We start from the raw sequence: 14,195 nt of genomic DNA on the forward strand, positions 1-14,195 counted from the left end.
AAGGGGGCAGGACGGAGGAGATTCCGGACCAGCTGTGAGTGTAGCTTCTTTTGCTGCCATTGCTGCTCATCTACAGGCAGATGATCAAAAGCAAACTCCAGTGCTAGAGGCTGTTAGCGCCATACTAGCGCCAGCGTTTGCTACCGTCCCATGATCAGAGCCCTCAAGCGAGTGAAACAACGCGCTCAAGGGCTCTTAGCGCAAGTAGCATGCAAATGCATGCTAAACAGGGCTCTTAGCGCAAGTAGTTTGCAAATGCATGCTAATCAGCGCTTAACGCATTCATGCCCAATGATCAGCGACCAGCGCACCAAAGATTGGGTTGCTGGCTGTGACAAACCCTATGCCAGCTTCGAGCTGGCGTTAGGATTTGCAGATCATTGGGGAGGAATGGTGAGCCCTGTCCAGCATGTATTTGCATGCTGGCAGGCCCCCATTCCCCCTTACAGCAAACCTGCCAGCAAGGGCAGTTGAGGGCATCCAAAAGTTGGACGTTTCTGTGGCGGGGCAGTTGAGGACATCCAAATTTTGGAAGTTTTTGCAATGGGTAGTTAAGGATGTCCAAAATTGGACGTTTCTATGAGAAAGACGTCTTTCTCATAGAAACATCCAATTTTGGACGTCCTTAACTGCCCATTGCAGAAACTTCCAAAATTTGGACGTCCTCTACTGCCCCGTCAGAGAAACATCCAAATTGTGGATGTCCTCAACTCCCCCGTCGCTATACCTCCGACACCCCCTTGAAATTTGGCTGTCCCTGCAACAGGGCAGTTGAGGACGTCCATCTTCCGATTTAAAGATGGGCGTCCTTCTCTTTTCATTGGTCTCCAGCCCAGACCTATCAAACAAGTGCAGGAGGATTATGCTGAGCGCATGCTCAGGCACAATTCTCCTGCACGTCTACCCCATGATCAGATATAATTGAGCTGCTTAAATTTGCATGCATTATCTCTGATCATAGGTCTAATAGCGCCCCATGCTGTTCCAGCGCTATTTTAGAGCGCTGTTTGGAACAGCACGGGGCTTTTGATCATCTGCCTGCTAGAGAAGCAGCAGCAGGAGTAGTGGCGGGAGCGAGGTAGGGAAAGTCCAGGAGTCCATGCTGCGCAGCAGGGAAGAACTGCTGCAGGCAACTTTTAAAAAATGCTATGCAGCCACCTAGACTACAGGGAACATTGGCCAGGAGCCAGAATGCATTTGTGGACAGAAATGCATGTGAGCGTGAGAAGGGGCACAGATGCGTATCACACACTGAATGCATGTGACTTGGCAGGTCTGGAATTGGACAGTTATTTATGTTTAAGTAATGCTGACAATGATGTTTTGACATTTTGGAAAAATAAGCAAAAGTACTGGTCAAAACTAGCAAAACTTGCACAGGGGATCATGTGTATTCCTGCTACCAGCACGTCTTCTGAGAGCACATTTTCTATTGTGGGAAGGACTGAGGGGAAAAAAAGGAGAACTAAACTGAATCCTGAGATTTCTGATGACTTATTATTCATTAAAATCATAACAGTATTTTGATTAAAATTTGAAAATATGTGTACTTAATGTTTTTCTTTGGTTTTATTGGTTATAGGCCTTCAAAAGGCCTTACATAATATATAAAACCACAAAACATGTAGGTGCAGGATTAGAGCTTGCGGGGATGGAGTGAGGATGGAGTTTGAGTTTGCGGGGATAGGGTGGAGATGAGGACAAGCTTTGGCTCTGTCTCATTCTCTAGTGTAAAACAGGGTTTACATGTGAAAAGTCCTTAATAAAATTGCCCTCTTAACATCTGTCACTCCTTTGCTGTTGCAGTACTTTTGTCAGACTAGGAACAGGCCGCAAGATGCATGAGGCTGTATGTGTATATAGTAAAATTCACAGACAGAAAAGGAAGGTCTTAGGTCACTGCATGGTGTTATATGAATTCATGCTTTATTCTACTATTAGATCTTTATTCAATTTATTTTGCTTCCTTGCGGGAACTGAAGGATAACCAGTAAATAAAACTGGGGCTGAAGATAACAATGAATCATTACAGGCATTCTCACCACCGTCTGCTGGCTGAGCACAACAGTCATCACCAGCCCACAAGGTTTAATCATGTTGGATTCATAAGCCACAAGCTGTTTTCTTTATTCTTAGCTCATGGCTGTGGACAGTATTCATAGAGAGAGATGGATGTGGCTGCAAGGTGAACCCTCCCCCATACTATAACCTTATGCGATTGTAATGCCCAACATTCTGATCCTCCTCAATGCTACAGACTCCTGGGTCCATAATTAGTGCCTCCACCCCAGAAGCTGAGCTCTCTCCAGTTCTCCAATTTCATGAGCCTCACAGTCACTTTCCCCAAGCTGAGCTCTCCCCAGTTCTACAGTCTCATAAGCCCCACACTCACTTTCCCCAAGCTGAGCTCTCTCCAGTTCTCCAATTTCATGAGCCTCACAGTCACTTTCCCCAAGCTGAGCTCTCCCCAGTTCTACAGTCTCATAAGCCCCACACTCACTTTCCCCAAGCTGAGCTCTCCCCAGTTCTACAGTCTTATGAGCCTCATACTCATTTCCCCCAAGCTGAGCTCTCTCCATTTCTCCAGTCTCATGAGCCCTGCATTCACTTCCCCCAAGCTGAGCTCTCCCCAGTTCTACAGTCTTATGAGCCTCATACTCACTTTTCCCCCCAAGCTGAGCTCTCTCCAGTTCTCCAGTCTCATGAGCCCTGCACTCACTTCCCCCAAACTGAGCTCTCCCCAGCTCTACAGTCTCATAAGCCCCGCACTCACTTTCCCCAAGCTGAGCTCTCCCCAGTTCTACAGTCTTATGAGCCTCATACTCACTTTTCCCCCAAACTGAGCTCTCTCCATTTCTCCAGTCTCATGAGCCCTGCACTCACTTCCCCCAAGCTGAGCTCTCCCCAGCTCTACAGTCTCATAAGCCCCGCACTCACTTTCCCCAAGCTGAGCTCTCCCCAGTTCTACAGTCTTATGAGCCTCATACTCACTTTTCCCCCAAGCTGAGCTCTCTCCATTTCTCCAGTCTCATGAGCCCTGCACTCACTTCCCCCAAGCTGAGCTCTCCCCAGTTCTACAGTCTCATGAGCCCCATACTCACTTTTCCCCCAAGCTGAGCTCTCTCCAGTTCTCCAGTCTCATAAGCCCCACACTCACTTTCCCCAAGCTGAGCTCTCCCCAGTTCTACAGTCTTATGAGCCTCATACTCATTTCCCCCAAGCTGAGCTCTCTCCATTTCTCCAGTCTCATGAGCCCTGCACTCACTTCCCCCAAGATGAGCTCTCCCCAGTTCTACAGTCTTATGAGCCTCACACTCACTTTTTCCAAGCTGAACTTTTACCACACACAGATTGTAGAAAATTACTATTTGATTTACTCTGGTTCCTCATTTTTTTTTATTATTTCTCTTTTTATCTTGGTCACCGATTCTTTATGACCTGTATCTCTATAAAAATCCCAATGAGAACAAATGTTACATTGAATACGTTTGCAAAAATTTAGTCAAAACGTGAATTGCTGTTTTAACCAGGCACAGCAGAATGCTAGATGATGAGTCAGATATTAACATCACTATTTTCATTGTTTTCCCGTTTCCCTTCTTATATCATTCTTTCCTTCATTTTTTAATCATATTTCTGGTGTTATCTTTTCAGTTTATTACTCTGTTTCTTTTAGTTGTGTTTCTTTTTTCTAGGTTTTTTTTTTCTTTCTTTTTTGGTCTTTCCTATCTTTTGTCTCCTTTCTTTTACCCTCTAGTCTTTTCTCTTCACTCTCTCTCTTATCTTTTGCTTTCTTTCATTCTCTCTCTTTGCTGCAGTGCAAGTGGGTTTTTGTTGAGCTTCTTTTTTCCTGGTTCACCTCCCTCCCACTGGCGAGGAAATTTTTGTGAAGTCACTATGTCTCGCCTCTGGCTGTGCCACAGCAGTAGCTTCCTCAGCTAGCCGTTATTGTCATCTCTGCCAGTCTGTCAATGGAAGTATCTCTCATCCTCTGTTTGGTCTGCTCAGAGAAGACTGTCTCATCGAGGAGGGAACGCACGAACACAGAAAAGATGGACTGCTTCACCTTCTTCTGGAAGTCCAAGCCCATAAAGAAGTAGAGGAAAGGATTAATGCAGCTGTTTAAGTAGGCCAAGGAAGAGGAAAGGGGAGAGCCAATGGTCATGACTAGACCTTTCACATTCATGAGCTTTAGGAGAAGGAAAATGTGGTAGGGTGTCCAGCATAGGAAGAAGGTCAAGATGATGGCCAAGATGACTTTGAATGGCTTCTTAGACTTGACAATGTTCTTTTGCTTCAATTTGATGGCTATAATTATGTAGCATGAGAGTATGATCAGGAAAGGAATCAGGAATCCAGAAATAAATCGGTGAAAAAATAGCACCTGCTTATTGAACTCCTTGTTCTTTGAAAGTTCAATAGAAAGAGTGAGTGAACACTTGGTTTTATTTTTTGAGTCCAGGATCACACTACGGAAGATACAGAAAGGGAAACTGGCGACCACAGCCAAAAGCCAGGAGAAAGCACTAATCATCCAAGCCAGTCTTGGCTTTCGATGGTTTTTGGACCAGACCGGAAGAACTACTGAAGTACAGCGGTCCAGGCTGATGAAGGCCAAGAGGAAGACACTGCCAAACATATTGAGATATTTTAGGAAGCTATTGGTCTTGCAGAGGAAGTCACCAAATGGCCAATAAGAGAAGAAACCATTCTTTATCAGGGGGATACATCGGGTCAAGGAGAAGAGGAAGTCTGCTAAGGCCAGGTTGAGGAACCATATAGAGTTGACTGTCTTTTGCATCTTAAATCCAGTGATCCAGATGACCAGTCCATTCCCCAGTACACCCAGGACAAACACAACACTGTAGAAGAAAACTTGGCTATAGTCCATGATCTTCTCTATGTCAGCTGTGCCTTCCTCCTTGGATCCTTTTCCACCATTGATGATTAGAGTTAAATTGGAATCCATGAGCTCTGTATTACCAAGGTGAAAACAAGAAATGTTAATGGATGATTCTTCCCTCCCACTTTATACATAGGATGCTGCAAATGCTATTTTTTTGATAAAATAAGAGAAATAGTGAGCAAAAGAGTTAGCTAAGGACATATATTTGTCATGCTAGCATTGAAATATAGTATAAGATTAATATGGTATGAGATCTTTTGCTATGTCTTAATCATATGTATATTGAATAGTGGGATTTCTAAACAACTGAACTGCCATCAATATATGGGTAAATACAATACAATCAGTTATTCACATGGAAAGAAAACCAAAATAATGTGTGCTTTGTTTTCACATACCTGAATGATGAATGCTAAATTTGAATATGTGAGGGTCCATTCATGTAGGACACACAGATCAGAATTGAGATGTCTAGGTTGGGACATGCTCAAGTCCAGTGATATTTTATAAAAGACTCTGCTGGATGCAGAACCTTTTAAAAATACATAAAGAGAAGTGCAAGATTGCACATTTGGGTGCAGCCATTTTGCAAGTGTCAAAAAGAGTGACCTCAACACAGCATTTTCCACGTATAAGTGTCTTTTGCAGCTTTCGCGTGGAATTCTCACCACTTACGTGTGAAGCCAGTTCTATTTTACAAACCTATATGGCTGAGTGCCGCCAATGAAGTAGTGAGGCCTTAGTTTTAATTTCGTTACATTTTGGTGGGGGATATAAACAATGGAGGGTTAAGGAGAATTTACTTCCTTAATCCCTCATATAAAGCACTTTTAAAATCTGAGCATGCCTCCGAGCTGGTGCAAAAATCAATGGGGAAATGGTTTTTAATTTTCTTTAACATATATATTCCCCATGGAAGATGAAGAAAAAATACCTAGAGGGGCATAATTGAACGAAAACATCTATCTCCATGGGCGTTTATCTCCGAGAACGGGTCCGTGAAGGGGCGGACCAAACCGTATTTTCGAAAAAAATAGACGTCCATGTTTTATTCGACAATTTGTGAGCTGGGCGTTTTTGTTTTTCAGTGATAATGGAAAATGAAAGCGCCCAGCTCAAAAACGAATAAATCCAAGGCATTTGTTGGTGGGAGGGGCCAGGAATCATAGTGCACTGGTCCCCCTCACATGCCAGGACACCAACCGGGCACCCTAGGGGGCACTTTTACAAAAACAAAAAAAAGGTAAAAGAGCTCCCAGGTGCATAGCACCCTTCCCTTGTGTGTTGAGCCCCCCAAATCCCCCTCAAAACCCACTGCCCACAAGTCTACACCATTACTATAGCCCTAAGGGGTGAAGGGGGGCACCTACATGTGGGTACAGTGGGTTTGGGGGGGTTGGACCACTAAGCATTAAGCAGCACAATTGTAACAAGTAGGGGGGGATGGGCCTGGGTCCACCTGCCTGAAGTCCACTGCACCCCCTAACAACTGCTCCAGGGACCTGCATACTGCTGCCAGGGAGGTGGGTATGACATTTGAGGGTGAAAATAAAAAGTTGTGAAACATCATGTTTTGTGGTGGGAGGGGGTTAGTGACCACTGGGGGAGTCAGGGGAGGTCATCCCCGATTCCCTCTGGTGGTCATCTAGTCATTTAGGGCACTTTTTGGGGCCTTATTCGTGAAAAAACAGGGTCCAGGAAAAGTGCCCTAAATTCTAGCTACAAACGCATACTTTTTTTCCATTATCGGCGAAAGGCGCCCATCTCTCCTCGGCCGATAACCACGCCCCAGTTCCACCTTCGCCACGCCTCTGACATGCCCCCGTCAACTTTGTACGCTTCCGCGATGGAGTGCAGTTAAAAACGTCCAAAATCGGCTTTCCATTATACCGATTTATTCGTTTTTGTGAGATAAACGTCTATCTCCCGATTTGGGTCGAAATCTAGGTGTTTTTCTCTTTCAATTATAAGGTGGCTAGAGAGCTACCAGGTACTTCTTAGCCAGGATCAGGTGACCCTCAGGGGGAGGAATGCTGGCTTCGGCCTAACCCCTGGTAAGCCTTTTCTTGGTTGAGAGGTGCCCAGCTCTCCCACCGGTTGCCTTCTCAGGTGCCGTGGAGGACTTGCAGCTCATCTGCATATCCTCGGAGCCTTCGCCAGAGTGACTCCCAGGTCCGTTCTCTGGTAAGTGAACAAATTTTGCTTGTGCTTTCGGAACTTGAAGATTGGGGTTTAAAGGAGGAACTGTAAGTTAGTGATAGGCTGATATCCTTAATACTTTAGCAAGTTTTAAATTACAGAAAAACTCAAAAAACACTAAGATGGAGTCAGCAGTCCAGCAGCGAGAGGGGTGCTATCCAGTCTTTTGCATTGAGTGTCACATGTATGATTATCTCCCAATTGGTGAGGTGTCATATGTGTGTGCCCGATGCAAAGAGCTCCTAGCTCTCAGAGAACGTGTCCGTTCCCTTGAGGCTAGAGTTGCAGACTTGATGGAGCTGAGGGAGACAGAGAGGTACATAGAGGAGACCTACAGGGATGTTGTAGAGAAGTTCCACCTCCAGTCAGGTAGCCCCTGTGCTACCTTGGAGGAGGGAGGTCTCCTAGAAGGAGAGCATCACCCTGGTGAAGTAGGAAGTACTCCTGTAGCCAGGACCTGCCCACCAGGGGATGTATTATCCTTTCGCACCGAGGATATATCTCCAAATGTTGCCCGGGAGGGAAAGGTTAGGACAGCTGTTGTACTTGGTGATTCGATCATTAGGCATATAGATAGCTGGGTGGCTGGTGGACGTGAGGATCGCCTGGTGACTTGCCTGCCTGGTGCGAAGGTGGCGGACCTCACGTGTCACCTAGATAGGATTCTAGATAGTGCTGGGGAGGAGTCCGCTGTCTTGGTACATGTGGGTACCAATGACATAGGAAAATGTGGGAGAGAGGTTCTGGAAGCAAAATTTAGGCTCTTAGGTAGAAAGCTGAAATCCAGATCCTCCAGGGTAGCATTTTCTGAAATGCTACCTGTGCCACGCGCAGGGCCCAAGAGACAGGCAGAGCTCCAGAGTCTCAATGCGTGGATGAGACGATGGTGCAGGGAGGAGGGCTTTAGATTTGTTAGGAACTGGGCAACATTCTGGGGAAGGGGGAGCCTATTCCGAAAGGATGGGCTCCATCTTAACCAGAGTGGGACCAGGCTGCTGGCATCGGCGTTTAAGAAGGAGATAGAGCAGCTTTTAAACTAGAAATGGGGGGAAGGCCGACAGTCGCTCAAAAGAGCATGGTTCGGGATAAGGTATCTTTCAAAGATATCACCATAACAGGGAAGATAGAGTATCCTGATAGTGAGGTTGCAAAAGAGATTGTAGTAGATCGGGTATCTTTAAATAACAATAAAAATCAGACAAAAGATTGCCAATTAATACTGTCAAGTACTAAGCATGATGTACTTAGGAACAACAAACATAGTTTGAAATGTCTATATGCGAATGCCAGGAGCCTAAGAAATAAGATGGGGGAGTTAGAATATATTGCACTAAATGAAAAATTAGATATAATAGGCATCTCTGAGACCTGGTGGAAGGAGGATAACCAGTGGGACACTGTCATACCGGGGTACAAATTATATCGTAGTGATAGGGTGAATCGGATTGGTGGAGGGGTAGCATTGTATATTAACGAGAGCCTTGAATCAAATAGATTGAAAATTCTGCAGGAAGCAAAACACTCCTTGGAATCACTGTGGATTGAAATTCCATGTGCAAAGGGGAAAAGGATAGTGATAGGAGTGTACTACCGTCCGCCTGGCCAGGACGAACAGACGGATGCGGAAATGTTAAAGGAAATCAGGGACGCAAACAAACTGGGCAACACAATAATAATGGGGGATTTCAATTACCCGCATATAGACTGGGTTAATGTAACATCTGTACACGCAAGGGACATAAGATTTCTTGATGAAATCAAGGACAGCTTCATGGAACAGCTAGTTCAGGAGCCGACAAGAGAAGGAAAAATACTAGACTTAGTCCTTAGTGGTGCTCATGATCTAGTGCAGGGGGTAACGATACGAGGGCCGCTTGATAACAGTGATCATAATATGATCGGTTTTGATATTGGCATTGAAGGAAGTGAAACTAGGAAATCAAGTACGCTAGCGTTTAACTATAGAAAAGGTGATTACGACAAAATGAGAAAAATGGTGAAAAAAAGACTGAAAGGAGCAGCTCGCAGAGTAAAAAACTTGCATCAGGCGTGGATGCTGTTTAAAAACACCATCCTGGAGGTTCAGGACAAATAAATTCCACGTATTAGAAAAAAGGGAAAAAAGACTAAACGTCAGCCGGCGTGGCTAAACAGTAAGATAAAGGAAATCATTAGAGCCAAAAAACAATCCTTCAGAAAGTGGAGAAGAGAACCAACTGAAAGTAACAGGATAGATCATAAGGAATGCCAAGCCAAATGCAAAGCGGAGATAAGGAGGGCAAAAAAGGACTTTGAGAAGAAATTAGCGTTGGAAGCAAAAATACATAGTAAAAACTTTTTTAGATACATTAAAAGCAGGAAACCGGCCAAAGAGTCGGTTGGGCCGCTGGACGAAAATGGTGTTAAAGGGGCGATCAAGGAGGACAAAGCCGTAGCGGAGAAATTAAATGAATTCTTTGCTTCGGTCTTCACCGAGGAGGATTTGGGGGGGACACCGGTGCCGGAAAGAATATTTGAAGCGGGGGAGTCGGAGAAACTAAACAAATTCTCTGTAACCTTGGAGGATGTAATGGGTCAGTTCAGCAAGCTGAAGAGTAGTAAATCACCGGGACCTGATGGTATTCATCCCAGAGTATTAATAGAACTAAAAAATGAACTTGCGGAGCTACTGTTAGAAATATGCAATCTGTCCCTAAAATCGAGTGTAATACCGGAAGACTGGAGGGTAGCCAATGTTACTCCGATTTTTAAGAAAGGTTCCAGAGGAGATCCGGGAAATTATAGACCGGTGAGTCTGACGTCGGTGCCGGGCAAGATGGTGGAGGCTATTATTAAGAATAAAATTGCAGAGCATATACAAAAACATGGACTGATGAGACAAAGTCAGCACGGATTTAGTGAAGGGAAGTCTTGCCTCACCAATCTAATGCATTTTTTTGAGGGGGTAAGCAAACATGTGGACAATGGGGAGCCGGTTGATATTGTATATCTGGATTTTCAGAAGGCGTTTGACAAAGTGCCGCACGAAAGACTCCTGAAGAAATTGCAGAGTCATGGAATCGGAGGTAGGGTATTATTATGGATTAAGAACTGGTTGAAAGATAGGAAGCAGAGAGTAGGATTGCGTGGCCAGTATTCTCAGTGGAGGAGGGTAGTTAGTGGGGTCCCGCAGGGGTCTGTGCTGGGTCCGTTGCTTTTTAATGTATTTATAAATGACCTAGAGATGGGAATAACTAGTGAGGTAATTAAATTCGCCGATGACACAAAATTATTCAGGGTCGTCAAGTCGCAGGAGGAATGTGAACGATTACAGGAGGACCTTGCGAGACTGGGAGAATGGGCGTGCAAGTGGCAGATGAAGTTCAATGTTGACAAGTGCAAAGTGATGCATGTGGGTAAGAGGAACCCGAATTATAGCTACGTCTTGCAAGGTTCCGCGTTAGGAGTTACGGATCAAGAAAGGGATCTGGGTGTCGTCGTCGATGATACGCTGAAACCTTCTGCTCAGTGTGCTGCTGCGGCTAGGAAAGCGAATAGAATGTTGGGTGTTATTAGGAAGGGTATGGAGTCCAGGTGTGCGGATGTTATAATGCCGTTGTATCGCTCCATGGTGCGACCGCACCTGGAGTATTGTGTTCAGTACTGGTCTCCGTATCTCAAAAAAGATATAGTAGAATTGGAAAAGGTACAGCGAAGGGCGACGGAAATGATAGTGGGGATGGGACGACTTTCCTATGAAGAGAGGCTGAGAAGGCTAGGGCTTTTCAGCTTGGAGAAGAGACGGCTGAGGGGAGATATGATAGAAGTGTATAAAATAATGAGTGGAATGGATCGGGTGGATGTGAAGCGACTGTTCACGCTATCCAAAAATACTAGGACTAGAGGGCATGAGTTGAAGCTACAGTGTGGTAAATTTAAAACGAATCGGAGAAAATTTTTCTTCACCCAACGTGTAATTAGACTCTGGAATTCATTGCCGGAGAACGTGGTACGGGCGGTTAGCTTGACGGAGTTTAAAAAGGGGTTAGATAGATTCCTAAAGGACAAGTCCATAGACCGCTATTAAATGGACTGGAAAAATTCCTCATTTTTAGGTATAACTTGTCTGGAATGTTTTTACGTTTGGGGAGCGTGCCAGGTGCCCTTGACCTGGATTGGCCACTGTCGGTGACAGGATGCTGGGCTAGATGGACCTTTGGTCTTTCCCAGTATGGCACTACTTATGTACTTATGTACTTATGTACTTATGTACCTGAATGTAGCTCACCTTGAGCTACTACAGAAAAAAGTGTGAGCAAAATCCAAATAAGTAAATAAATAAATATTTGACACACTCAAGCCATGCTTAAATCCCTACTCAAGCCACACCCCTTTAATCTGTAAATCCTCATGTAAATAGCAGCTTTCTGAAATCATTTACACATATGTGCAATCCTACATGTGCAAATGCTGCTACATAAAACAGAGATCATAGCACACAAAATGCTGAGATGGAATTTGTAGGTTTAATGGGACTAAGGTGGATATGGAGTTGCATGAGAATGTCCTGATTCTAAATTATATCTGATAAAGTGATAAAAACAGTTGGTAATGAAAACAAATATTTTGCTGCATGACAAGCGTGCTAACCAGTGAGATATGCATGCACTCTTAGCTGTTATGTGCCTTTGACACTCTTTTAATAGAGGTATTCACTGCCTGGAAATGCCTGCCCCAGGGTGTACAATACATCACCAATGAAAAACAAAATTCCCCTTGGGAAGGCAGAGTTGGATAAAAACCATCAGTATTGTTAAGTAGTTTATACTATCATCTACCAAGACTGTTTCTTCCAAATTTGTTTATGCACAAAATTTTGCCCAGAAATTGAATTAAGAAATCAAATCTTTGTAGCTCATCCATTTTGGTTCCTGGTTTGTCGGGATCATGCCATCTACCGTGAGGAACAGTGCCAGAAAAGAAACTGATGTCCTTCATTTAACCTTGAAACATTGTTTAGCTTTACAAGATGTCCACTTTGCACCCAGCTACCTTTCCTGGCTTTTGGTTGACTTGCAACAGAATGATAAATTCAATGCACAGATGCAATGAATTGTGGGCTCAGGGTCCTACTCTAACCAGCTTACTGTGTATGTGAAAACAAGGGGGAGATGCACAAATGATACAAAGATAGAAGCCCTTGAAGGAATGATAGGTTTAAGTGCAGAGCCCACCCTTCAATCCCTCACTCCTTTCCTTAGCTAGTTGTGAATGAAAGCTTATGGATCTGTGACTCATGAGTCTAGTCGTGATTGGGCTGGAAGCCCCAGGGAGCAGGAAGAAACTGCAAAAAACTCCTAAGCCACGATTTTGAATCTGCTGAGAATTACTCTTAAAACCCCCTTGCAAGCACCACAGAGATAACCTGAGCTTTACAGTTCTAATCTTGCAACGTTCCTTATTGAGATAAAAAAACAGCATATCTATCTAACTACATTGTACAATTTATTTTAATCATTTTCATTTTTGGTGGAGTAGCCTGGTTTTGCCACTATTTTGGCCAGCTGTCTGAGTGTTCAGGCTACTTAAATTCGCAGAAAGAAAAAAAAAATGATTTTTTTTTTCATTGAGCTTGTCATTTTTTATGTGTAATAACATCTATATGTAGTTCCTTTAGTCCCAGTACCGTGGCTTTGAAAGAGGAATTTACTCATTTATGGTTAACCACCTTTCCTATTCCAATTTGAGACAAGCTTCCTAATGAAATATTCTACAAACGGTTTCATCAGAAGTCAGAAATAGGCTGTCAATCTTTTCCACCCCAGGTGGGCTGCATCAGATCGTAGTGCACTTTCTGTGTTATGAAAGGAACTGTTAATGCACTATTATCAGTATAAAGTTGGTGCAATGAACAGCTACAGTTACTGCTGAAGACAGAGAGAGAGAGAGAGAGAGAGAGATGGGGCAGGCAGAGAAAAAGCAACAGAGATGTCATCTCAGAGTTGCTGAGGGGGAAAAGGAAACAATGGACAATAAAACACTGATTCCTAGAACCAGTCAAGCACATTTCTAACAAGTTTCCACACCCAAAACTATTCTGACAGTCAAATAACCAGAATGGCTCTGTGTCAAGCCTCAGAGCTTTGCAGAAGGGCGCAGGGCACTCAAATCTGAGTGTGAAAGTGATAAAAGTAAGAGCGTGTTACCTGAGGGTCCGCGGATGGGTCAGTGCTGGTCAGCCCGTCCGTGCAGATGAGACTCAGCTGCTGCGTCTCACAACTTGGTTCCCATCCAGGAGATTAGACAGTCTCAACAGGAGGCAAAAAGAGGAAGAGAAAGGCAATGCGGAGTTTCTGAATCTGAAAATGCTGTGGTGTCCTCACACAGTTTTGGTACAGATTGCAGCGAGAGGACCATCATATAGCGAAACTGTGTTCCGTGGCAACAATAAGGGAAGCAGATATTTTGTCCTTAGTAGAAAGTTACAGTGTAACTTGTGTATTGGGCTAACAAGAGATGCAGCTGTTTCGTTCTTAATAATAACGTTACTCAGTGCTAAGGACCAGTATTTAAAGTTACAGAACATAACTCATTTGAGCAGGGACCGTCCTTCTTTGTTTATTTTGTACAGCGCTGCGTAACCCTAGTAGTGGGGACAGTAAGGAGCACACGTGTTTTTCCTTAATTCAGATTTATACAGTGTTTCTTGTCTATTAGGGACAGTGAAGTATGCAGGCATTTCGCCTTAATACAAAGCCATACAGCAGAAACCTCCTAAACTCAGTGTTCCTGTTAAAAATGTTTTGTTTTGAAGCCTTTCAAGTAATGATGATTCTACCTGATCATGGAATCCGTATTGATTGCAGTGAAAAGTGCTGAACTGATTAAGAAGATAATGTTAGAAGAGTTAGGTGCCATGTTCACCTGCAAATATGTATTTCCACATGTAAATTACTTGGCATGCAAGTATAAGTCGTGATTTTAGAAAAAGATAATTTCCGAAGTCTATAAATCATTATTTATTTATTTATTTAGATTTTGCTCTTTTTCAGTAGTAGCTCAAGGTGAGTTACATTCAGGTACACTGGATATTTCTCTGTCCCAGGAGGGC

At 43.9% G+C, this 14,195-nt stretch overlaps 1 protein-coding gene across 1 annotated transcript; it reads right to left on the minus strand.

Moving 5' to 3' along the window:
* Positions 1 to 1,909: 1,909 nt before the first annotated feature.
* On the minus strand, positions 1,910 to 13,621 carry LOC115476615 (chemokine-like receptor 1). Its single transcript, XM_030213081.1, has 2 exons — positions 13,291 to 13,621; positions 1,910 to 4,974 (listed from the first exon to the last, which is right to left on the minus strand). The coding sequence occupies exon 2, from the start codon at positions 4,967 to 4,969 to the stop codon at positions 3,935 to 3,937; it is 1,035 nt and encodes a 344-aa protein (XP_030068941.1). The 5' UTR covers positions 4,970 to 4,974; positions 13,291 to 13,621; the 3' UTR covers positions 1,910 to 3,934.
* Between the last annotated feature and the right edge of the window lie 574 nt (positions 13,622 to 14,195).

Source organism: Microcaecilia unicolor, chromosome 8 (assembly GCF_901765095.1).
Source record: "Microcaecilia unicolor chromosome 8, aMicUni1.1, whole genome shotgun sequence".
NCBI lineage: Eukaryota > Metazoa > Chordata > Amphibia > Gymnophiona > Siphonopidae > Microcaecilia > Microcaecilia unicolor.

Coding starts and splice junctions, on each gene's coding strand:
- LOC115476615 (XM_030213081.1), bottom strand. CDS start 4,969: ATGGATTCCAATTTAACTCTAATCATCAATGGTGGAAAAGGATCCAAG.